This window comes from Acomys russatus, chromosome 14 (genome assembly GCF_903995435.1).
Source record: "Acomys russatus chromosome 14, mAcoRus1.1, whole genome shotgun sequence".
In the NCBI taxonomy this organism is placed as follows: Eukaryota; Metazoa; Chordata; class Mammalia; order Rodentia; family Muridae; genus Acomys; species Acomys russatus.
The window spans coordinates 58543902-58570207 of NC_067150.1; the positions used below are offsets into that span (position 1 = coordinate 58543902).

Consider the following 26306-nt stretch of genomic DNA (forward strand, 5'->3'; position numbering starts at 1 on the left):
GTTCAGGTGCAGCCCCTGAGCACTCCACAGGCCTCAAGTATGGAGCGAGGGGGCCTAGACTAAGAGAGAATTTGTCCTCCTGTGTTCTCTCTTTCGCTGCCTCCCATGCACTTGTCAACTGTGCTGACAGTGCCTCCAGCCAGCTGGCAAAGACTTCCTTATCCCACCAGTCCGTGGAGGCTTCTCCACTGTCCTTGGCTCTAGAGAGAGCCCCCGCCCCCCCGGCTTTCCTTCCCTACCCATGGCTTAGGTTCCCATTCCTGTACTCAGCTTCATCTGTCCTCACTAGTTAACCTTTTCCTCAGGCGACCACCCACTCCAGGCAAACTTGTCCATAGTTAAGTTTCAAGCAAGGACCATGACCAAACTAATAGCTACAAAACCTCTACTTCCAGCCAGGCCTCCTCTCCTGAGAGCCAGACAGCCGGCTGCCCATCACACCTCGCTCTGTACATCCAGGTCCATCTGGAGTTAGAACTGCATTCTGGGAATTTAGCCCTCTAGCCTACCCATCTTGTGATCTTAACCCTAACAGCTCACAGAACTCCTCACTTAGCAGTCGGGCCTAAGAATTCGCCACACTTTCTCCATCCCTGCAACATTGTAACCACACACAGTCAGGCTCGGTTCCTCCATCTATCCCCCTTGCACACCTGCTGCTATCAGCTAGGTCACGAGTGTCCACCAAAGGTCCATGTGTTAAACACTTGGTCCCCAAGATGATGCTATTAGCTTTAAGATGCGGGGCTTAGTGGGAGAACTTGAGGACACTGGGCAAACGCTCCTGAAAACAGTTATGGGATACACCCTCCACGTCTTTCTTCTCACTCTCTCTTGCTTTCTGGCCACGAGGCGAATGGTTTTGTTTTATTTACATGCTCCTGACATCGTAGGCTGCACCACCATACACTCAAATTATGACGGACTAGGGCCGCCATGAGCCAAAATAAACCCTTTGTCTATAGAAGTTAGTGACCTCAGGTACTCTGTTATAGTGCCGTAAGCTGACTGATCATTACGGGATTGCCTCCTCTTACCCAGATGAATTCAACAGCCTGGTTGTTGGGTTTCGTGCTTTCAGTTTGTCTCCAGTCTACCCTACACATGGGAGGGCACTATAATCTGTCTCTACAGCTAAAACCCCCCGATAGCTTCACATGGCTTTTGTTGAAACTCCAAGCTCATGTTGCCCAGGAGGCCCCTTGGGATCTGGGCCTTAGCTTGGCCTCCCAGCCGTGTCTTCCTTCCCAGCCTTTTTACTAGAATCTTCTCAGTCCCCTGAGCCTGCTGTCTCTCTCACCTTTGAGCCCTCACATGCCAACACTCATGTCTAAGTGCCTGCCAGAGCTGACTGGCTCGCTAGCTAGGCTGGTTTTCGGATGCCGAGGAGGCTGCCCGCCATCTGCATGTTCTCAGTAGCAGACGACGTAACTTCTAGAGCTCTAGGGCAGCCTCCCCTCCTCGAAGCACACATTGCACCAGCTACACAGGATCTGGACAGTGTAGGGGTTTCCGAAATGGAACCTTCTCCTTCTAGTTCGTAAGAACTCACATCCATTTTTCCTTTCTCCTGGAGCCTCTCAAAATGTCCTCCTAAGTGGTCTTCGATGTCCCAGTCTCCTCTGAACAGCTCCCTTATTCTCTGACTAGGACAAAATTATATATATTTTTTAAATTGCTGCACATACTATGTTATGTTTATTTTGGTTTCCTGTTATATTCTTTTATTTTTAAAGTAACAAGTATTGCATTTTTAAATCTTTCTTGGGAGGAATGACAAATTAACTCACTGCAGACCAACCCCCTCACAGGGAAACAACTGGAAAACATATGGTTGAACTCAGTTGCGCAACAGGAAGACATCAAGGTAGAGAGGGCCAAGATCTGGGAAGAATGGAAGTGGAGAGAGAGAGAGAGAGAGAGAGAGAGAGAGAGAGAGAGAGAGAGGAGCCCAGGGCTCAGGACAGCTTCTTCCCTCAAGGCACTTCCTAATGTATAACAGCTGTAAGAGAGTTCCCCACCCCACCCCACCCCAAGCCTCCTGCAAGCACAGGGGCTGGGGAGAGAGAACCTTTGTGCACACTGCAGCCTTCCTCAGCCTCACCTACTCACTAAGGGCTACACCCTGAAAGGTAAGCCGGAAACAGACTGTACAACTTCCAGGCAGCAGCCCCTGCTTTTCCCTTTTGCTAGTTACCGGGCACCTCACACTCAGATTCCTAACTAGGAACTCTTCTGCCTTTCAGAGACAGACACGTAGTGTTGAAAAACCTCAGGTCTCCTCAATGTCCTCTCCTGCCACACACCTTGGCTTCCTCCTTCCCGCACCCTCCTCCAGGCCTCCAGGGAGACCCTGCGCTCTCTTTCAGCACAGGGTGTGCTCAGGCAGTCTTACCACACCCTTCACCTGCCTTCCTTCCCATTTCATTGATTCTTATTCTCTAGCTTTTACCACATTTACACCCCCCCCCCGCATTTGTAGTCTAAAAAGGGGTCTGCTTGTAGTTTGAGAATCATTTTATTACACCGTATGCTTGGTATGGCTAGGCTTAGGAGGCAAATCTTTCGGCACACCTGGGAGGGAGCTTTGAGTTAGGTTAAATGACGTGGGAAGACCTATCACCCATGTGGGTACCGGCACAGGCTGGTGTTCTGGCCTGGATCCGTAGGAGGAAGCAAGCAGAGAAGCAGCATTCACCACTCGCTGCTTCCTGGCTGTGCCATGTGACCAGCAGCCTTGTGTTCCCACCAACACGGCTTCCCTCTTGTGGCAGACTATATTGCCTTAGACTGCAAGTCAAAAATAAGGCCTTCTCTACCTAGCTCCACACTTGTCAGGTATTCTCGTCACAGTCAGAAGCAAAGTATCCATGCTTGGGAAGAGCTTAGTAACAATCCTGTGGTGAGGGCTTGGTGGATGTGCTGTGAAGCCGGGTGGGAGGGGTGGAGGAGTGGAGGGGTGGAGGGGTGGAGGGGTGGGAGGATAGAGGGGTGGAGGGGGAGGAGGGGTGTAAGGGGTGGGTGGAGGGGTGTGAGGGGTAGAGGGATGTGAGGGGTGTGAGGGGTGGGTGGAGGGGTGGGTGGAGGGGTGGGTGGAGGGGTATGAGGGGTAGAGGGATGTGAGGGGTGTGAGGGGTGGAGGAGTGTGAGGGGTGTGAGGGGTGGGTGGAGGGGTGTGAGGGGTGTGAGGGGTGGGTGGAGGGGTGGGTGTGAGGGGTGGAGGAGTATGAGGGGTGTGAGGGGTAGGTGGAGGGGTGTGAGGGGTGGAGGGGTGTGAGGGGTGGAGGGGTGTGAGGGGTGGAGGGGTGTGACGGGTGGAGGGGTGTGAGGGATGTGAGGGGTGGAGGGGTAGGGAGAGGTGGCAGCAGCAAATTTATTGTCAAATCAGTAAACCTTCCTCTTCTCCAGACTGGGGGTGGGGGTGGGGTGGAGGGAATGGGATGGGGGGAGGGTGGGGGGGTGGGGGGGTAGGGGTGTGCACGACCGGTGAAGGCTCTGAGTGTCCTACCTGTGTAGTGCTCATTGCCGTGGGCGGCGCAGGTGAGCAGCTGTGCCATGGAGGAGCCCACTCCCTTCGAGGTGCTTCCCAGGTCCTGAGCGCACTTTTCTAGCTGCGAGGAAAATCCAAGGAAGGCAGAACTTAGGACAACATTCTCCGAGGTCTTACTAGGACGCAGGACGACGACACTTCAGAACCTGAACCGAGCCATCTGGGAAAAGGGCCTGGCGCTGACTGAGTGAGCCAAGTGCAGGTCCCACCTGCTGCGTAGAACCATGGGAGCCACGACCCTCACTAAACCCCACTCCCGAAAGCGCCTCGCTAAGAAAGCCTTCAGCAAACGAATGCAGCTCCTTCACAGGCTGTGGCTGTTAGCATGATTCTTTAAGTTCTAAAGAAATCATTAGTGGGCCGTGAGCCTGCCTTGGCAGGAAGCAGGCAGGCAGGCACCCAGCTCTACCACCTTCCTGGCACGTGGGGCCATTAATGCAGTCCAGTTTGGTCACTATCCTTCAAGGAGTTCAAAGTGAACGGGATGTAAGAAAATGGAGGTTTGGAGTAGCCACTGAGACCACGGCAGAAGGCGGTGGGCATGCCTCTCAGAAAGAGTGAACCAGCTTGCTTTATCCACCAAATAGGAAACAAAACTGGTAAAGGCCTAGGGTACAGATAATTAATTAGCATATAAGGACTCTGTTTAGAAGAGCTTCGTAGGTGTACAATGATGGGCAGAAAGACGTAAGAGAACATACACGGTTCGAACCACACAGCACCTTTCCAAATGAAGGCCATGCCTTCGATGAAAATGGAGTCTGGGCCACCACAGCCGGACACACCATGTGCAACCCCCATTCCCTGCCCCCAGCAAATGCCTTCTTTAAAAATAACGAGGTGTGCCTAAGGGACGACTCGGCCAGCAGGTAAAGGTGCTCGCCACTAAGTCTGCTGACCTGAGTAGAAACGGGAAATCACAGCGGAGGGGAAGAACTGAAAACTGTCCTGTGACCTCCACACCTCCACCACCCACCACCCCTCCTCCCCTACACACACACACACACACACACACACACACACACACACACACACACACACACACACACACACGGACAATAGTAAGTAAAAATTACTTTATTTTTTTCGTTCTACTTGACCCATGGCTTGTAACTGTATAATTATAAGTCTTTTCCAGGAGTTTGCAGACACACCTGGGCTAGACAATGAAATAATGTTTAAAAAATGAAGAAAGGAAGGAAAGAAGGAAGGAAGGAAATGGCAGCGCCTCGGCCCAGCTTACCGTTTCCCCTGGGAGTGGCTTCAGCTGACTTTCTGCAGCAGCCATCTTGGCGTCCTGCAGCTCACTCTTGAGAGTCTGCACCGTGTTCAGTGCAGAATCGATTTCCATGGGACCGCACGCCTCATGGGCCTGTCAACAGAGTAGGGTATGTGTTGCAGCGACAGAGCGCACAGCGTAGCTTGTGACGTTCTCGGGTGTGTGCGTCTTGAGGCTCGGGGTGCATAGGCGCACTGCGGAAGGGCTCCACAGAGAGCACACCACAGCTATTTTCATACACGTCAGCACCATAAGTCATTACCCTTCCATACTAAGGTTTAAGAGCTCCCTCTTCTAGTTCCTTGCTTTTACTTGCTCACATCTCTTGGTCATTTAGAACACTTCATGGCTCCAACACACATTAATAAATTTCGTACATAGTTTGCCAATCAGTATTCTCAATATCTATAAATTATCACCCTGTGCTGTGTTTTGACCTTCTCCATTTCTGAGGCTGGTTCATCCCTCCTTAGGCAACCTGATGGTCCCCTGCTCCCGGGAGGTCACCATATTGATGCCGAACTTAGTGCGGACACCCGATTGGCATAGCGTACTAGCCCAGAACTCCTGGACTCAAGCGATCCTCCTGTCTCAGCCTCCCGAGTAGCTGGGACTACAGGCGTGTGCCACCGTGGGTAACTGCCACAAAGCATCAGTAAACACTAAGTGATTGGTTCTCCTGTGTCCATGTTTTTAGGTATAGATGCTCAGAGAGGCCAACACACTTGCCATTGACAGGGGCCTGGTTCAAATTCACGGTGTCTGATTCCAAAGCCTTGGAGATCAACCCTTCTAATAAGTTGAAGAAAATGAATTAAAATCTCTCCCAGCCTCTTTCTGGACCAGCAGACATGCTTAAGCATCACCGTGGGGCTCACTGTTCCAGGGTAGCTGTTTGATGTTGCTGTGTGCCAAGATTCACGGAGAAGACTTAGCCCGCAACTGTGTGGGCTGTGTGGCTTGTGGTGTGGATGGCTTTGCCAGGTACATGCTGGCCATGTACCCACATTCTAAGAAGGTACCCCAGCATGCACACCGGGCCATTACAGTATGGATGGCTCCAGGCCTCTGAGAAACAGTCCAACGGGCCAACATTGCCAGAGACAGTCTAAGGCCCTGGGCACTCTGTTTTGGCAATGTGACATCTCTGTTCATGTCAGGCATTCAAGTTGGCTTCTACTTTCTTCTCTCAGTGCTTTATGAGGCTGTGAGTTTCTATAAAGGGATTGCTACAAGGGAAAATGAACTCAAGCCAGAACTTCATGCTAATAACTACATCGGAGTTGCAACGAGCCGCTTTGATAACTGAGTTTCAGAGACAGAAATGTACTTAGCCCCTGATTCTGTCCTACAGAGGCTCTGTAAGGGCAAACATGTCCGTGTAAGGTGTGCAAACCTTTTAGGGAAGAAAACCATAGCTAGGATGGCAGCCCGCCTCTGAAATCTACTTTCTACTTGCATAATTTGTTTTTAAGTTCTCAAGGTGATACCTGGAAGATAAGTTATTGCTTTAGTTTGGGTCTGAAATGGCCAGCGCCTCGTGTGATAAAGGCTTGGTCCCTGGTCTGAGGCTCTCCGGGTGGTGGGTGGTGGGAATCTTTAGTTAGTAGGGTCTAGTTGGAGGAAGGGAGGTTATTGGGGGTGTGCCCTTGAAGGAGTTATCAGGACCCTGGCTCCTTGTATTTTTCTCATCTTGGCTGCTATGAAGTGAGCAAGTTCTGCCTGCCTGTACTTTTACCAGGACACATGGTGTCACTACAAGGCATGTGTGTGGTTCTGCTACCAGCCTCAGGCGAGAAGGTCAACTGACAGTGAACAGAAATCCACGATGATGTCCTCTCCCGCTCTTTTTTCCTCTTCTTCACTTTTTTCTTTCCTTCCTTCTCCTCCCTTATTCTTTCTGATTTATTTATTTATTTATTTTAAAGACAAGGTCTTACAAAGCCCTGGCTGGTCCGTGTAGCCAACAAGCTAAGGGTGACCTTAAACTTCTGAAGCTCCTGCCTCCATCTAGCAAGCGCTGGGTTCATAGGCATGGGCCACCATGCTTGACTAATCCTTTCTTTCTCTTAAATCAACTGTTTTTAGTATTTGCCGTAGCCATGAAAAGCTAGCTAGCACACTTATTTGGCTTGCAACTTAACTGGTACGGAGACCCTTACGATGAACGGTCTCACCTGAGACTGAAACACAGATCACTGCTTATCCCAGGAAAAGGGACAAGATGGAGGAAACGCAAGACTTGAATTTATCTGTCACCGGGAGGTGAGGATGAAGCCTGGGAGCTCATGCTAAATGTTAGACCACAGAGCTGTCTATAATGGTCGTTAAATTAAACAGACGGCTTTGCTGAGAAACTGCCCCAGCAGTGCTCGGGCCAGCGCGGCACTCATACGTCACCAGACAGAGGCGAAAAGCTGCCTGCAGAGCGAACCACAGGACAAGGCCCCACTTGCCTTCTGCGAAGCCGTGCGCAGCTCGGCCAGGCTGGTCGCCAGGTTCTTGGCACACTGACTCAGCTGCATAGCTGCGGCCTGGTCACTCACAGTGGGCACCGCTGCTTTGGCAGAGGACACCATCTTGCTTCCGGGCTGCGGAGAGACGAACAGAAAGTAAGGTATCTCCAGGGCAACAAGCTGCTGCTGAGAGATCCAACAGCCTCCATGGTGACTAGAACACATCTTCCTCCTAAAACGGGGTGCAGCGGTTTGAATGAGGGTCATCTGCCGCAGGCTTGCGTGTCTGGACACTTAGGGAGGCCATGGAACCTTTGCAAGGCGGGGCCTTGATGGAGGAATTATGCCTCTAGGTGTCTTAGGGTGATCGTTGTGTAATGAACCAGCTGACAAAGGCAAGTTGAGGAGGAAAGGATTAACTGGGTTTGTGCTTCCACACTGGAGTCCATCATGAAAGAAGTCAGGACAGGAACTCAAACAGGGCAGGAACCCAGAGGCAGGAGCTGATGCAGAGGCCATGGAGGGGTGCTGCTTACTGGCTTGCTCCCCATGGCTTTGCTCAGACTGCTTTCTTATAGAACCCAGGACCACCAGCCCAGGAATAGCACTACTCACAATGGACTGGGCCCTGCTCCATCAATCAGTAATTAACAAAATGCCCTACAGGCTCGTCTGCTTACAGTTGAATCTTGGGAAGATATTTTTCTCAACTGACAGTCCCTCCTTTCAGATATATATTTCAGATATATATATATATATATATATATATATATATATATATATATATATATATATACATACATATACACATACACACACCTTATAGACTTATGTCAAATTGACATAAAACTAGCCGACCTGAAGGCTTGGGTTTACAGCATCACCTCACTTCCTCTTCTATTTCTAACTGCTTCCTGTGTGTAGATGAAATGTGATCAGCCAAGTTTCCACTGCCACCATGCTATGCCATACCTTCCCCACCACTAACGGACTGTGTCCCTCTGGATCCCAATAGAGCCAGACAAAATAGCCCCTTTCTTCTTTAAGATGCCTTTGGTCCTGGTGTCTGTTGTCACAGCAACAGAAGACTAACTAATACAAGGGGACACATTAAACAGCAACTAGTTCCTAGGGCTGGAGAGAAGGCTTAGTGGTTGAGAGCATTGGCTGCTCTTGCAGAGGACCCACATGCCCAGGACCCACACTGGCAGCTCATGAAGCTATCTGTAATTTCAATTCCTAGAATTCTGATGCTCTTTTCAGGACCCCTCCCCCACCTGTGGCACACACACACACATATATAGGCAAAAACATAAGCAGGTTAAAAACAACAGCAACAACAACAACAAAAACAACAATTACTCTGTCGAATCAAACACTCCAGTACAAAGTTTTGCAATGGGGGCAAGAGAGGCAAGTTGATTAAAGTAACTTGAAATCCTTATTTAAAATAGTTTTCAAGGATAGCTCTTTGATAAAAACAAAACAAAATAAAACAACAACACTTTTTTGTGTGTTTTCTAGGTAAGTTCTTTACCGTGATATTTAAATATACCTAATAGACCATAAAAATAAAGGCAAATAAGGTGATCTTATATTTTTACAAGCCAACATACACTCACCACGCATGAATGCCTGTGCACATGCAGATGTAGCTTTAAGAACAGGGATACCAACTGTGTTCCTTTACAATACCCACATCTGCCCTGTCTTACGCATACAGTGCCTATGAGCCCTGTGAATGTCTCTTAGGCTTCTACTGATGCGTGTGTACCTGTTTTCTTGCCAATGTAGCAAAATATGGCAAGCAACTAGCCAAGTCTCAATAAGTTTCAGTGTGTAAAATTTTAGGAGTAGCTTTTCTGACCCCAAAGTGTACCAGGGCTTTAAAAGTGTATGCTGTAAGTGTGCCTCAGAAAACTGTAATGACTTAAGTGCCAGATCATAAATATTCAGGATAAAAGTGCTACTTTTAGTGCTTAAAGAATTAATGAGAAGCAGCAGGAGAACCTAATGTAAGTAGTTAAAAAAAAACTTGAATAATTTCATGTTACCAGCTTTAAAATATAATATTAAAGCATATGAAAAACGCTTAACATTTGAAAACAAAGGATATGAACTCAAACAAAATAAAATGTAAAGAACAAGCAAGCTAACAGGCTTTCTAAAGCGTAAAGAACAAGAAAGCTAACAGGCTTTCTAAAGCGCCATCTTATAGAAGATGCATTAGAAGAACGCTCCACGTACTCTAGCTGTAAATTCATGTGTGTTCATCCTTCTGGAAGGGCAACTCTACAATATTCATGAGGAAAGTTGAAAATGTATGTTCAGATGTTCAGGCTGGGGGGCTAGCTTAGTGACAGGGTATATATATATCTTCTATAAATATATATGAATGTACATATATCACATATTTTATAAATATAATATTAAAAAATATATATGGCTGTCCTGGAACTTGCTCTATAGACCAGGCTGGCCTTGAACTCAGGGATCCTCCTGCCTCTGCCTCCTAAGTGCTAGGATTAAAGGTGTGTGGCCACTATAGACCAGGCTGGCCTTGAACTCAGGGATCCTCCTGCCTCTGCCTCCTAAGTGCTAGGATTAAAGGTGTGTGGCCACCATGCCTGGCTTAAACATACACACTTTTTGATTTGTTGATTCTGTTGCCTTTACTTTGAAGCTTGCCTGTTTCTTATAAAGATATAAATATCTACGATAACAGTTAAAAGAATAGGAGAAAAGTGGGGAGAAAGATGAGAGAGAAAAGAAAATGTAGGAGGAAAGAAGAGAGGAAGAGAGAGAGAGAGAGAGAGAGAGAGAGAGAGAGCGCACATGAGCAAGCAGGTTCAAAGTAGGCAGAGAAGCATCTTCACACTGTTCAGTCCTAAGTGTCTAGGCTCCTCCTCAGAGCAGACTAAACACACAGCCGGCTCCAGCATTACTAAGAAAAAGAGAAAGACCTTTTTCTAAGCTCTGCATCTCATTGACAAAGAAAACATAAGTTGTCTGCAATCCTATTTCTAGGAATTCACCGAAGTAAATAGCTCAAGTTGGGAGATAAAGGTTGAGCACATGAAGAGCTCATATTACAGGCTGCTTGTCTGCCAGCATGTCTGATAAAGGGATAATGGTTAAAAGGCAGAGTATAGCCACATGGCAGACTTTTGGAGTCACAAATGCCCACATTTCAAAGGGTGCTGGAGAGATGACTCAGTGGCTAAGAGTACTGACTGCTCTTCCAAGAGACTTGGGCTCAGTTCCTAGCACCCACATGGTGGCTCACACCCATCGGCAACAGAGATCTGATGCCCTCTGTGGGCACTGCACACACACGGTGCACAGACAGACTAGAAGGCAAAAAACATCCATATACATAAAAAGTACAAAATTTAAAAGGAGGGGCTGGGGCTGTAGCTCAGGGGTAGAGCAAGGGCTTCCTGAGCCCTGTTCAATCCCCAAAGGGTTTATATACAATGAATGCAATCCAAAAAAATTGCACACCATAAGTAGAATATAGTATACAAAAATCTTTATTTTTGATTAAAAAAAAAAAAAAAGATTGTGAAAGCCAGAAGTAAGGGAGGTTTAGAACAAAGCAGTGTCGTTTGGACATGACAGGATAGCAACACTCAAGAGCTCACAGCAGTCAGGGTTGTCTGCACAAGACCGTCACAATACCAAGCCAGTGAACATTCTCGTGTGACATGGGTTCATGAACGGCCATCCTTAGCTGAGGAGCGAGTCAGCGTTCCTTAAACGAGTGGCTCCTGGTAGACTCGCCACTTTCAGTGTATGTGCTCAGATACATATGCCCTGCACAAACTACAGTAAACGGCTTATTAAAATAAAAAAAAAATAAAAAAAGAGGACACTGAGTTAGGGGTAGAGAGGTGAGGTGATTCTGGAAGGAGTTAAGATGAGGAGCTGAAGTGAATATGACCAGATTACACGGTATGAAAATCTCAGTGGACTAGTAGAAATCTTTAAAATTCAAGAAAATCTGTTAACATCTCTCTCTAAAGTAGACTGAAACATCCGTATTTTATCTCCGCAGAGCGGACGCGCGGGCAGCACTTGCAAAACCAACCCATCGGTCCCAGCCTTGATCGTTAGCTACCGTTCGCTTGGCCAGTGACATCTCCCTCGCCAGAAATGCAAAGAGGCCTTACAACGGTTTAGACAAAAACTCAGCCAAGGCCGTGGGGTCTGCACAGGTGTGTTCTTTTCCTCAAGGACAAAGGGCAGACTCTGCCAGCTAGGGTTCTGCAAGTGACCATGGCGCTGGTGTCAGTTACCTGCAGGAAGTTCTGGCTGGAGATGATGAGAGCCAGCTGGGCGCTCAGGTCTTCTGCTTGAGCTTGGCTCCCTCTTACACCCTGCACTAGCTGGGGGATGTGATCGGCCACCGCCTGCAGGAAGCAAGAAAACAGGAGTTGAACACGGGCAGAGAGGGACAAGTAGCCGAAGGACAGGAAAGGGACCGTACACGCCGTTTCCCGATGTGTGATCCAGCCCCGGACAGCAGTAGCAGAAGTTGTCTACTCAACAACTTACTTAGCCTTAGTGACACCGAATGCCGGTCTCTACATCCGTCCTCTTCCCCCCATCCCTCTCACTTTCACAGTGGTCCAGCGGTCACGGTGTAGTTGGGAGAAGACTGCCCTCTACCACAAAGACTTGTAAGAACTTTCCTAGTCAAAACTCACAGGCTCCCGGCCACGAGGAAGGACGATCAAAAGTCAAAACATATACAACTCGCGGGTAGATAAACCTACTCAGATGGCCCCATAACCTACCAGAAGAAGTGGGGGACAGGTTCAAGAGCTAACATTTGAAGTGTTTGCTCAGGCCTCTGGCTTTGCCGGTATGGATTCTGGGTCTCAGATTCCATGTGAGCTTTGCTCCTGTTTTTCTGTTCCAACCAGTACCTAGCATTTCTCAAACGAGAAAGCCCAACAGGAAAGAGAGAGGAGCCAGATTCGGCAAGGCAGGACTACCCTACAGCAGTCACCTCCAGAGGTGCCTCAGGAACCGTCTGTTCCTGCTCTTCCTAATCTCCCCCTCATGGAGCGGGCTTCAGAGGTCCGAGGACCACGGCTGGTGAAGATGTCCAGTGCATTTTGGCCTGGGGCCCACTCCCAAGCCCTAGCCAGAGTGTAAAAACATTGTAAAACGTCCCAATGGAAATGTGCTCAGGCCCTTCCCAGTGACGACTCCAGAGACTTGCTCCATTTTCCCTCTTCACTTCAGCCTGCTGTTTGGTATCCCTGTCACTTCCTGGCAGGGATGCTCAGAGACCTAATACAGTCAGTCCTCTTTGCAAAGAGTGAGAGACTCTACAGCGTGTGGTCCCTGAGGAAGGGAAAAGCCACTTTCCCACCTTGCTGGCAGCTGAATGGCATGAGGAAAAACTATACTGTGTGAGCGGAGGCCTCGTTCACAGAAAGCTCTTCTCCTTCCACTAATCCTAAGCACAGAGGACTTCGGACCCCTGTGCATCACAGATGCTCTTCCCCCTCTAACATGGGCAACCCAAAGAGGGGATCTTGGGGAAACCAGAAGCAGGAATGGTGAGTTCCAGGCAATCCGTTCCCAGCAGCACAGCCACTGCTGACATGGAGCTGGCTTCCCTCAGCAGATAGCCACTGCTGACATGGAGCTGGCTTCCCTCAGCAGATAGCCACTGCTGACATGGAGCTGGCTTCCCTCAGCAGATAGCCACTGCTGATGTGGAGCTGGCTTCCCTCAGCAGATAGCCACTGCTGATGTGGAGCTGGCTTCCCTTAGCAGATAGCCACTGGTGATGTGGAGCTGGCTTCCCTCAGCAGATAGCCACTGCTGATGTGGAGCTGGCTTCCCTCGGCAGCACGGCCACTGCTGACATGGAAGCTCCCTTCATATAACTCATTATTTCTCAGAGCTTTAGAGGGCAGTAGGACACTGGCGCGGTCACACACGCCTATCACCAGGCTCCACTGCCAACACTCTCAGGAAGACTCCAGTAAGATGTGCCATCAGGAATAGGCAACGTGTCTGCAAGAGGATTTTGTGTCCCAGAACATCACAGTGTCCTGGGAGAGTCACTGGCCTTGTGGGAAGGGAGAATGCCTGTAGTAAGCTGGCCGTGGCCCAGCACCAATGCCCCTGCCCCGGAAAAACAGACCAACAAGTGACAGGTAACAGAAAGCACTGAAAACATGAAGCTACAGAAGGCAGACAGGACAAAGCAGACCTCAGATGAGGAGAAGGTGAGAAATCAACCTGCTGTCGTGAACAGAGACCGGATGTGAGCAGCCTCCCAGAGGAAAAGGCATCTGGAGAAGCAAGTGTTCATTTCTACTTCTATGTCAAAAGTCTAAAATGGCCTCATCAGTTCTCTTTATTTAATTCAGTCTCTTAAAAGGGATGTGGATAAAGAGAAGATAACGCTGGAAAAAAGACACTCCTCCCACACAGGGCCCTGCACTTGCTTAATGGACAAAAACCAGACGCGAGCACACCTGGAGCGTGGAGCCACCGCAAACCGCATTAGAAGCCTGGAAGATCTGCCCTAAATGAATTACCAGGGCATGGAATGGTCTAATGCTATCAGTGATGTGTTCCAGACCTGGCCCTCGGCACACAGGATGCTCACCTTGCAGCTCTGGACCAGTTGCTGCTGGGCTGAGGGGTTCTTGTTGGAGATGGCTGCATTCTGGGAGGCTGCGATGGTCTGTGTGGCAGCTGCTGCGGCCTGCTTGGCTGCAACCTGCAGAGGGGCAGTGACACAGGTCAGTCCAGGGCTGTGCTCGTAAACTCAGCCTTTCCCCGACTGGAGCAGACACCATCTCTCTTCAAAGCCACCAATGGTCTCGGCCTTGCTGCTCTCTGCTGCCTGCTTTTGTAAAGGATAGGCTCCATCTTTCGCTGGTCTTGTGCTGGCCACCACAGGTGTTGTGGTCCAGGGGTTGGAGCTGGAGTGTGGATATGATCTAAACACATCCATGTATGAAGTTACCAAAGAACAAGCAGAAACTTAAAAGACAAAGGACAAGAGACAATTGCGGCACCGAGATGCCACTGGCGAGCGAGCACAGCGCACGGCCTTAACGTCAGGGAAGGAGAATCTCCCCTGAAGCACAGGTCGCTCTTGATGCCAAGAACCAAAGGAGGAATCGTGCCCCTCCCCTCATAGCACCCAGAGGCCTCAGCACAGATGTGACCCATCCCCCTGGGGGTAACTAATCAAGTTCAATCTTTTGTCTCCTTCTAATAATGAGGCCAATTTTCTTCCAGAGAGCCCAGAAGACGGCCTGTGGAGGGGCTCGACATTAGACAGCCAGGTAGAGTCAGCTGGCCTCCATGCCTCCACATTTTAGTCTGAAGGTCACCTGTAAACATCCCTGTAAAGACATCTTTTTCTTATGTAGTTTGTACCTATTATTCCCAACTCTTTAATTGGAAGATAAAATCTGAAAAGACGTGACAAACATGTCTATTCTTCCTCCCTTCTCAGTCCCGTCCTGCTCTCCAGCTCTAGTCAAAAACTCTCAACAAGGAAGCCCAGGAAAAGCCACTGCCTCTGAAGGAGTCAGAGCTTTGCACGGCTGGTCCTGCTGAATGTACCCCTTAACGGCAGGGGAAAAAAGACGCCCAATCTTCCTGCAAAAACACTGCGTTCTATCGGTGAATGTTGACCTCTGAACCCAAGCCTCTGGCAGCCATGAACTGAAGCAATTTTTTTTCCAAATTGTGTCAATTCTGTTAAAGTACCCAACCTATCCCACACTGCTAACTTTTGAGTTCACATCCTTTATACAGGCATCCTTTTGGTGATTTGACATTTTTGTTTTTCAGATAATGCTTTGCAATCACAAATGGGACCTTAAAAGCCAGCCCATTTCCTCACCTCCAGCCGGTTGACGATTTTTTTCTTAATAGCATTCTGCGCAGCGGCGTTGGTTGCTACTCGGAGACCCTCGGCAGCTTCTCTCAGCCTTTGTTGCTGGTCCTCGTTTTCCGGGTTGGCTGCAGCCCCCTGCAAATGTGGAAACAGACACTGAAGTGGCCCGGGGCAGTAGGCTGTAGCTGCTAAATGCCTGCCTTTCATTTTATTTCTTCCTAATAATGCACTATATTTGGAATGGAAAGCCACAAGCAAGGATCACAGCTGTGTACCACCAGGCTGTGTTGATGCCTTGCTGGGACTGAACCCACAGCCTCCTGAATGCCAAATCCTCAGCCCCTACAAACACTGTCTTTATACTGAATACCAAGCCTGCGTGTAATTGTAACAACTAACATTGTAAATCACAGTCTTGGGGAGCTATACAAATTACCTTGTAGTTGTGATTTCAAAAACTCAAGGCTTCAAAGACATTTGAGGCATTGTTATAATATACCACATTAGTATGTGTGCTTTTTATTTCTTTAATGTCTCAGCTAAAATTTAAGTAAAAAAAATATTTTATTCTAGTCTGGTGTTTGGCTTTACAAATCTTGTAAGATAAAGTACCCTGATAAATTTCTTCCAGGAGGATGGACACTTGTGTGAGCATCATTTACTTAATAAAAAACAAAAACATAAAAACTCCCCTTTTACTTAGTTGAATTACTATTATGTCAAATACTAAAATGTCAACACAAAGGAAAGAAAAGGAATAAATCTCACTGTAGGAGAAAGTAGAATGGTCCTTACCAGAGAAGGATGGAGTGAGAGGAAAGACAGACAGACAGACAGACAGACGACAGATGGATAATAGTGAGAAACTTCATGGTGTAGGTGGGAAGGGAAGTGAACTCTAAAGTCCGGTCGTGCAGAGGGATCTACGGCGGAGAACAACTTAACCACCCAGTGTGAAACAGTGCACGGAGCGATGGACACCGGTATGTGCTATTAGGAGTCAATTTAAATTTTTTACTTGAAAACTGAGGCTCTGGTAAATCTCCCTGCATTGGGTATAGAGAAAAGCGCAAAATAAGTCTGTCTCAAGGGACATTTTTATCGTAACTGGTATGATAGACACTTGGATGGTCCATGTCTTCGTGTCACTGCTGGAACATTCCAAGACAATAGTAAATATGAAAAGTGAAGCTCTGCTGGAAAATCAAGTACTTAAATGGAGCACGATGGGAGGGGGCAGAGAGGTCACAGAGTCACAGGGTCACAGGGTCACAGGGTTATGGTCTGCAAAGAGAGCCCATGCAAAGTTTGCGAAAGGCCATGCAATAAAATTGTGTCCTTTAGGGTATGCTTGGAGAACCGAGACACAGATGGTATCCAACTGTGCTAAAGAGCGACACTAGTGTCCTTGGATGGCAGAAAAGCACGGTGCCGACACAGCTGTCATCGGTGTCCCTCCCGTAGGTCCACAGCCCTCACACCATGGCACTTTAGCTGAACCTGCCCTCAGAATCTTTTCAGGCTTACTTAGATACGTAGGATTCTTTAGTTGGGAAAGGCTAAAGTTAATACACGGAGAAGGTACTTTTCTTCTCCCTTTGAGACAATATATGACTGGTAATTTTGATCGCCCACTTTATGGGGGGCTGAGGGGAGGGGAGGATGTAGAGTCACCATGGAAACAACCCTGTGGGTGTGTCTGTGAGGGAGTTTCTAGACCGAATCAGTTAAGGAGGGAAGACCCACCCTAAGTGCGAGCAGCCTCATTCTGTGGACTGGGGTCCCAGACTAAATTGAAAATGGAGAGGCAGCCGAGTACCAACATCCACCTCTCTGCCTTGTGATGACCGGCCACCGACTGTTCCTGCTGGCATGAAGGGCATCGGGCACTTTGTTGCAGCAATGAGAACACTCACGGTGTTGGCAATAGTAGCTCTGCTTTGCTGCCTGCACCGAGCCAGCACCTCTTCCTCGTGTTCGACAACCCCTCCGCTACCCTAAGTGTGTTAAGAGTTATAAAGCCACTCGGGTTTTCAGCAAGGGGAAATCCGCACTTTGCCCTTCACCTTCGGAGGTAAGTGTCAGACCCTAACACTCAATAGTGTTTACATTTCAAGCCCAGAGACCAAGCACCCTACCTTTGCAGCTTCCACCATGCGGGCAGTAGAGTCGGCTAAGAGCTTTGCGGCTGCCAGGAGCTTCTTGGAATTTTCCATGTCAATCTCAGCCTCCGCATCTGACCTCATGGCATTGACAAGATCCGACGTAGCCTGGGCCAGTACCCGGGCTTGGCGCACCATCTCACCTGGAAGACAGGACGGCAAGTTTGGTTGTTTATTTACTCTTCTGTCTGAGCACTGGCCTCAACTGTCAGGAAGGATTTTTTTAAAACTGTTGTTGTTATTTGTTTGGTTTCATGTGCATCAGGTCAACCTCTAACCCACTATATAGCCAGGGATGGTTTGGGTCAGCTAGCCCTCTTGCCTCCAGCTCCTCAGGGCTGGGACTACAGGCCTGCACCACCATGCCTGGTTTATGAGGTGCTGGAAGCTGAGCCCAAGGCTTTCTTGTGCATCAGACTGGCAGCCTACCAAACCGAGCTACATCCCCGGCTCCTCATTTGGAGCTTTTATTAGTAACCATTTGTCCCTGCTGTGCATATGACTTGACAAAAGTCTATTTCAACTTTCTTTTGGAAGAGGCAAGGCTGTTAACACATAACATTACAAATAAACCCAACCCAGGGAAAGAACTGGTTCCTCTCCCAAAGTTTTTTGAGGGACGACAAGATTTTTTTACATACAGCCATGTGCTAAAGTCAGTGTGGTGATCTTGATGGCAGTGGGAGGCGGGGGGAGCAGGAAAAAGACACAGGTGGGAAAACTGGTGAAATTCGAATGCTATGGGTGGCTAACAGGAACATGTCCACAAATGCTTTGACAAGTGTGCCACAAGTTCTAGAAGATGTTAGGAACAGGAGAAGAGGAAAGATGGTACTCTGTTTGCTCTGCGAGTTTTTAAAAAAGAAAAGCTAGAGCTATTATTCTAAAATAAAAGGTTTACATAAAATAAGCCTCAAATGAGAAGACCATCAGCAGGAAATGCAAGTGTGTGCAGCACTCCAGATTTTCTGGCGGCTTAAGAAACATGTGAAAGAACACAAGATGGCATCCTCAACAACTACCTGGAATCCATGGACATCGCCGGCCAAAATGCAGTATCACAAGGCCAAGGCCAGCCCTGACTACAGAGGAGAGTCTGTCTCCAAAACCAAGCCAAGCAACAGGACTGCCTTCCAGACTTTGTTAGAAAGCATGGTTGTGTACTGGCAAGTAAGAGGAAGCAGACCTTTTTTCTTTTTTTTTTTTGGTTTTTTGAGACAGGGTCTCTTTGTGTAGCCTTGGCTGTCCTAGACTCACTTTGTAAACCAGGCTGGCCTCAAGCTCACAGCGATCTGCCTGCCTCTGCCTCCCAAGTGTTGGGATTAAAGGCGTGCGCCACCATGCCAGGCTTGGAAGCAGACCTCTTACAGGCAGCTGGTGGGGTTGCAAATCCTTTTCGGAAAGAAATTTCATGAAGAAGTTTAACCTTCAAAATCCATCTATCTGTTGGCTGGGCAATTCCACAGATAAGCATTGCTGCCACATACCAAACTTGGAAAGCAAGGGAAGATACATTTTCAAGAAGATTCTATGTAGGAACATTTTTATAAAACAAAAACAAACTGGGAAACTAAATGTCTATTACCAGGTAATCACTAAAGGGCCAGAGGCTAAGCTCAGGGGTGGAGTGCTTGTCTAGCATGCAGCCAGAGCCCTGAGAAAAGCAGATAATCGGCTAAGCATATGATAATGCCTCCAAAATGGAATACTATACTGTCATAAAAAACAACACTCAGGAGACAGAGGTACACAAATGCATAAGCAGACATGGAAAAGCTCATAGTATGTATTACACAATTGTATTTCTATGAACTCTGAAGGGGCCTCCATCTGTTCCTCTACACACAGCCTTCTGATCAATGAGAGGAATTGTGAGGTGATGAGTATGTTAACTCATCCAATATCGGAGCCATTCTGCCACATATCAGTAAAAAAATCAAGTAGTCAGTTCTGTGGATCAAGAGTCCATAGTGACAGATAAATTCAGAACAGTTTACTTCTCAACAGATGGAGAAGCACACTGCATATATAATTTTAACTTACAGCACAAATATATTACAGTATATTAAAGTGTTGCTGTGTCTCCCCAGGAAATGCTAGCAAGGGCTGTGGTCTGGACCCCTCCTTTGATCTCCTCCACTGTCTACCATCCCTCCTGGCTCTCTGCAGTGAGCGTGGGGGAGATGTCTAATGGACCTCTAAATAAATGTCTTCATCTCAGGCTTTGTTCCTGTTTCCTTTGTGGCCAATCTGATTTTACCAACTACGTCCTGCATGTGGGGAAAAGGGCCTTATTAACATTGTGAACTCAAAGAACGAAATTCTGGCGAAGTTGTTAACTGTGGCTCAGGAGGAGAATGTGGGGACTTTGGGATCTTTCCCTGCTCGCCAATGAGGAAGTTTGGGATTAAAGGATGATGTGCTGTTGCTCTTGCTAGTTACATGGCTGTCACCAAACCTGTCCAACGCCCCTCTCCCAAGCCAGTGCCTCACCAGCATCGCCCATGGAACTGAAGATGCTCTCGGTGACACACATGATGGTGTCAGTGGCCTGGTCGTAGCGGCCAATGGGCTCGCCTCGGCTGGCGAACTGCCGCACATGCTGCAGGAGGTCATGCAGGGCCTGGCTGACCACGCTGGCCGCTGCGCTGACCTGCTTCAGGAGCTCACTGTCCCCGGTGGCCGCCTGGCAGGCGCGGACACAGTTTTCCACGGAGCGGTCCACCAGCTTCCCAGCCTCGATCAGCTGCTCCTGGCACACAGGAGAGCTGATGGTGGGGCTCACGACCTGGAAAGACACAGAAAGGCTCGTTGCAGTAGACGTTCCTGGTGCCCCAGGGTGCCTGGCATCTCACTCAGGACCTTTTGTGCTTCACTTAGCACATATAAGCAGGGACCCAGCTCATCAACCGTGGTGACCCCACACTCATACACTTTCTTTGTGAGCTGAGAAATCCTAACTAGTCATGGCAGCAGTCCTTATTATCCAATACTTAAACAAGGACAAAGTTCTGATATCTACTACTTAGATGCATTTCCTCTCAGGCTATCCTATGTGAATCTTCTAGGCTGAGGTAAGAAAAGCGACTATGTACCAGAAGTGTACGTATTTTCCCAAGGCATCCAAATCTCTGCCTGTGTGTCTGTCCGTTACCTGTAGACTCCAGGCCAGCAGGAGGATTGCTAAAGATGCCTCTGGATGCTACAAATCCTATCCTAGGGTGGGATGTGTCAGCCCTTCAGTCACGGATCTACAAAGCACGAGATGGAAAAGCCCAGAAGCAGAAGCTTCCTGACTTCAGAGAAGCGGACAGGCAGGATGGAATGGAAGGGCAACCAGAGTCGGGCAGGTCTGAGTCATAACCTCAACTCTGCTGCTTGTTTACATAGCTGACAGTGCTCACTAGCATGGAGGCGCTTCAGGGTTCTCGTCCGTAAGTGAAGGCTAATGGTGGACAATGCGCAGGACTGCTGAAGAGACCCAAGCAGGTGATTCTGACACAGTGGACATACCCTGGAGCCATTCACAGTATCAGGATGGCTAGGATGAGCCCCAGAAATTGTGGGTTCAGTATGAACCCCTGCATGATGTGCCACCCATTGCAAAGCCTCTTCCCGCACCCCCCCCCCCCCAAAGACAGAGTTTCTCTGCGTAGTCCTGGCTGTCTTGGAACTCGCTCTGTAGACAGACAAGCTGGCCTTTGAACTCACAGAGATCCACTGGCCTCTGCCTCCAGAGTGCTAGCCTGGGATTAAAGGCGTGCAAAGCCTCCTTTATGAACTGGAAATAAGATGCATTGAGAGGCCCAAAGGGAGACACAGAATTTTGCCAATAGTAAAAGCAGAATTAGACTGCATATACCAAAAATCCTGTCACGTCTGGCTGAGTGTCGTGGTGCACAACTTTGACTTTAGTCTTTGGGAGACAGAAGCAGGAGCAGACAGACCTCTGTGAGCTCAGGGCCAGTGTAATCTCCCATAGATAGTTTCAGGAGAACCAAGGTACATTGTAAGACATTGTCTCCACCCCCACGCCCCTTGCAAAGAAAACAAGAAAACAAAACAACCAACCAACCAACCAATCCTCTTATGTCCTCCCAAAGCAGCCGTGTGAAGCAAGCTCCAGACCTCGGGCTATGTAATGACTGGTGGCAGGTAAGAGTATACGGCACTGTAGGCAGGACTGGCATGCCAGCTGACTTACCTTAGCACATGCCACAAGCTGGGAGGTGGAGAGGGCACACTGGGTGGCTGCGGCGATCACCCTGTTCTGTAGGACGGTGTCTTCAGCCACCTGGGCAACATTCTTCGCCTTGAGTACCAGCATGGCAGCAGCGTTGGCAACAGCTTTAGCCAGGCTCATTAAGACATCCTAAGAAAAGGGGGCCAAAGCTACTCATTCATCCATTCATTTGTTTATTTATTTTTGTTTTAAAACCACCCTTCAAACACTAAAGCTTGTGTGGCGTACGCCCAAAGTTTCTGTTAAAATTCCATTTGGTTTTTACTTTCATCGCCTCAATATTTTCCTCCTTAATTTTTTTTAAATGCCAACTTATCCTCTCAAGAAACTAAAAGCAAAACAGAACCAAAAAAAAAGCAAAACTTGTATCCAAGTAACAATATGTGTCCCTGTGGACAGTGAGTAGCACACAGGTTTCTGCATAAAGGATATTGGGGGCTGGGAAGATAGCTCAGTCAATATAGTGCAGGCAGCTGGACCTGAGGCTGGATCCCTAGCACACATATAGAAAGCCACTGGCAAAGTGCACGCATTTGAAATGTGCTGTCAAGCCAGAGCCAGGCAGGTCCTTGGAGCTCGCCGGCCAGCCTGCCTAGCCTAATCAGTGAGTATATGTCTAATCAGTCTACACATATGTGCATGCCTACCCAACAAACGCATGCATGCACATGTAAGCACACATAAAGATCACCCCAAAACACCACACACACACACACACACACACACACACACAGCATGAAAGTAAAAATAAATAAATAAATAAATAAAGCAGAGTCAACAGAAATGATTTAGCTGCAGATTTACACTCATGTTCTCACACGGACTCTTGACTCTTGTATGTGTGACAGATAGGTGACACCAGGAGAAGCTGAACATGTCCTCAGAGGCCACCAATACCGCCGTAGGTAGGCATGAAATCATCACACCCTCAGAGTACGGTGAAAACGTATCCATCCTTTGGGTGCCTGGCTTGCACAAGCATCCATATTCTGCTCCACAAGCCAGCTGCTCCTCTGCCTCCAGAGGGCAATGTAGGACACACACGGACACACTGCTGGCCCCAGTTCCTGCAGCTGGAGAGCCAAAGACTGCTCTGAACATAATTTATCCTCAGCAGCCGGAACCTTCTGCATAGGGATTGGATTATGCAAAGTAGAAGAGAGCTTGCATAAATGAACTAGCGGCAAGAGGGTGGGGTGCAGGGAGCGTGCCTCAGCTGCCAGATGGAAGCCTGGGGGCCACGCCTGCCTGGAATCCCAGCACTTGGGAGGTGGGCCAGGGGACCTGGGACAGGGCCCAGGCCAGAGGACCGAAGTTCAAGGTCATCTTGGGCTAGTCTAACTTGTAGGCCAGCTTGGATGCCATGAAACCCTATATGAAAACAACAACAACCCTCTCTGACTACAGAGGCTAGGAGAGCAGAATTTTAAGCTCAGCTTATAAAAGGCGCTCTTGCCTGCAGGAGGGAGAATCCTGTGACTGGGACTGTCAGGTCTGTCACCTGTCTGTTTAACCTGAAGAAGAGCCACTTTCACATTTAGTTTACTTCAGCGCTGCAGATATTGAAAGCAGCTTATTTAATTCAGAAACGCCTTCTCTCACATCCAAGCCATTGTTGCTCTGAGCAAGCATGTCAAGGCTTTGCTCCCCAGGAAAAAGCCTTTAGTTATTCATCAGATAACATTAAAAAAAGCACCTTTGGTTCTCAACGCCAAGGATAGCCATAGGGTCTCTACAATGAGAGATTTTATGAGGAAATATGTTGGTGAGTGTGTTTGTCCTGTGCAGTTTCCTGTGTTGAGGAATACACTCGGCTCAAGCAACTCTAAAAGCTACAGAAGCTGAGTTGGGGCTGGAGAGATGGCTCCTTACAGAACAGACACTGGCTGTTGTGCCCGGTGACCAGAGCTTGCTCTCTGCGGCCCACGTGGTTGACAAGGAGAATGGGCTCCCCGAGTTGCCTCTGACCTCCACATGTATGAAGTGGTAAGTGTGTGTACACACACACACACACACACACATGTAATAAAATAACGAAAAAGTCCTCAAAACCTCATTTTAAAATTGACAAAAACAAAGTGGCCTTAAAGGAACCATGCACGGTGGCCTTCCCTGGGTCTGTGGCACGCGAAGCTTTCAGGAGTTACGTGATGCTTGTCTGCTGCACAGCTTCCAAGAACTGTTCCCAATATGCCTCCCTTTACAGCGCCCCAGTGACTTGGACGTTTGTCTCTGAATTCAGGTTAAAAGCCACAATTTACTAACGACACTGTTAGGCATAACTTTCTGAAGCCGACCAGAGCATTCCTTCACATAAGAACCCATCTGCTTATACAGGGACCAAGACTGGGTCACCCACAGCCACAACGGTCACAAAGGACTTTGCTTGAGCCATGATGTTTTGGCGCAGCCAATCGTAACCCTAACTAAGACCAGTGTCACACAAAAGGGCCGCCCATGAGGTAAAACACCACCATGGCCAGGAGAAGCTGAGGGAGGAAAAGCTGACGACATCTCCCTAGGCAACGGCATGCTACTGTAATATCTGGCCAATACATGCTGGTATAATATTGGCCAATGAAGAGGTGGTCAGAGGGGACGTAGCCAGAAATGCATCCTTTTCCACTGTGGGAAGGGTGTACTGAGGGTACCAAGTGGGTGATAAAAAGATGTTTGTTTTTCCAGGTTAGAGAGATGGCTCAGCCTGTTGAGGGCACTGGCTTCTCCTCTAGAGGTCCTGAGTTCAAACCCCAGCAGCTATATAATAGTTTACAACATCTATAATGGGACCTGATATCCTCTCCGGAGTACAGATATACATAGGAAAAAAAAAAAAAAGAACTCATATACAGAAATAAATCTTTTAAAAACAGATGTTATTCTTCTGAATTTGGTGATATACGTGGTGTCAGTTCTTGTTTGTTTGTTTGATTGTTTGTTTGTTCGTTTGAGACAGGTTTTCTCTGTGTAGCCCTGGCTGTCCTGGACTTGCTTTGTAGACCAGGCTGGCCTCGAACTCACAGAGATCTGCCTGCCTCTGCCTCCCAGAGTGCTGGGATTACAGGTGTGCACCACCACGCCCAGCTGGTGTCAGTTCTCATACATTTGAAATTTGTATTTTACACTCTAAGTCTGTGTTTCACATATAGGTATAGATTGCTTTATGACACAAAAATTAGAAAACATTTTTTTTTTTTTTTTAAAGTAAAGGCCAGGATTGGGGATATAGCTCAGCTGGTAGAATGCTTGCCTAGCATTGATGGAGTCTTTTCCCAGCACCACATAAGCAAGGCATGGTGGGACACGCCTTTAATCACAATATGCAGGAGATGACAGCAGGGTGATCTGAAGGTCACAGTCAGCCTCAGACAGAGAGTAAGATTGAAGCCAGCTCACGCTCCCTGAGACCACACTGAAAAGGCTGAAATAAAGGAGTGGTTAGGATTGCTTGCTGTTGTTGCAGAGGACCTCAGTTCGGTTCCCACAACCCAGCTTGGGTGGTTTAAAACTGACTCTAACTCTACCTCCAGGGGACTTGACACCTTCTTCTGGTATCCTCCTGCACATGAAAATGGGCACACAGATACACACATCCATAAACAAAAATAAACTAAGTAAATAAAACAGGAAAAAGTAAAGGCCACTGACTGTTCTTCCAGAGGATCTGGGTTCAAATCCTAACACCCACACAACCATAACTCTAAGATCTGGCATTCTCACATGGACATACGTATAGGCAAAACACCAATGCAGATAAAATAAAGATAAATTTGAAAAAAGTAAAGGCCAGTGAAATTCAATTGAATCATCATACAATGAAAGATAGATTTGGATAAATGTATTCTTCAGGAAGCCTAGCTGAGAAATTAAACATTCTAACCGGGATGGACTTAAGTCTTACTTGTAAAATCGGAGACGTTTAAAGAGGAGTAAGGGGCCCTAACCCCAAGTATATGAGCATAGCTCACCCTGGCCTAGAGCCTCAGCCTTACTCCTCAACACATCCGGAGTGGGGTTAGGGGGGCCAGGCAAGCTGAGATCTTGTCTGAGCTTCGATGTGGTGAGACTGGCAGCGAATCAAGGCAGCTGCAAACAGTAGCAGCAGCTGCTCAGCAGAGGATGAGCAGCACAAGACTCTCGTATTGGAAAGGGTCACAAAACGACTCCTCGGTTGGGACGGAGTACACCTAAACTCTCGGCTGTGGCTAAAACAAAAGATCTGAGCCCAGTCACCAAGGGCTTGCTGGATTAGTCTGAGTTAAATACTCAGATGCTACCTTAAGAAATACAATGATTTCGAAAACACTTTTTAAAAAGTAAAGGCCAGAGTGGGAGATATAGCTCAGTGCGCCCAGTGGTGTAAATGTGTAACCCCAGTGCCGCGGAGGCTGAGGGAGGCAGATCTTTGGCACCTGACTGCTAGCCAGCCTGTCAATCAACAACTCCCAGGTCCTAGTGAGAAACTCTATCTCAAAAACAAAAACAAGGTGGACAGCGTCCTGAGAAATGACACCAGAGGCTGACTACTCCCCACAAAAATAAACAAGATTTGCTGAGAATGCTAAGGATGCAGGTGGGGTGGCCAATAGAAAGAGATTCATAATTACTTTATCCACTTTTTTTGTCAATGACTAGAAAGGCTAAGTAGGTGCTTTTAGCGGGTGATACATAATACAAGTGACCTGCGTTTTTCATTTAAAATATATATACATTTAATTGACCCTAGAAGAC

At 48.0% G+C, this 26306-nt stretch overlaps 1 protein-coding gene across 1 annotated transcript in view; it reads right to left on the reverse strand.

Moving 5' to 3' along the window:
• The window catches only part of Tln2 (talin 2), a 419972-nt gene that overhangs the window by 113728 nt on the left and 279938 nt on the right, over window positions 1-26306 (reverse strand). Inside the window, exons 20-28 of the mRNA XM_051156732.1 lie at window positions 21537-21704; window positions 19826-20120; window positions 17309-17475; window positions 15177-15305; window positions 13923-14036; window positions 11584-11697; window positions 7286-7420; window positions 4794-4922; window positions 3509-3611 (exon numbers count right to left, since the gene is read on the reverse strand). Of these exons, the coding sequence (XP_051012689.1) occupies window positions 3509-3611; window positions 4794-4922; window positions 7286-7420; window positions 11584-11697; window positions 13923-14036; window positions 15177-15305; window positions 17309-17475; window positions 19826-20120; window positions 21537-21704 (1354 nt within the window). The remainder of the gene's footprint in view (window positions 1-3508; window positions 3612-4793; window positions 4923-7285; window positions 7421-11583; window positions 11698-13922; window positions 14037-15176; window positions 15306-17308; window positions 17476-19825; window positions 20121-21536; window positions 21705-26306) is intronic.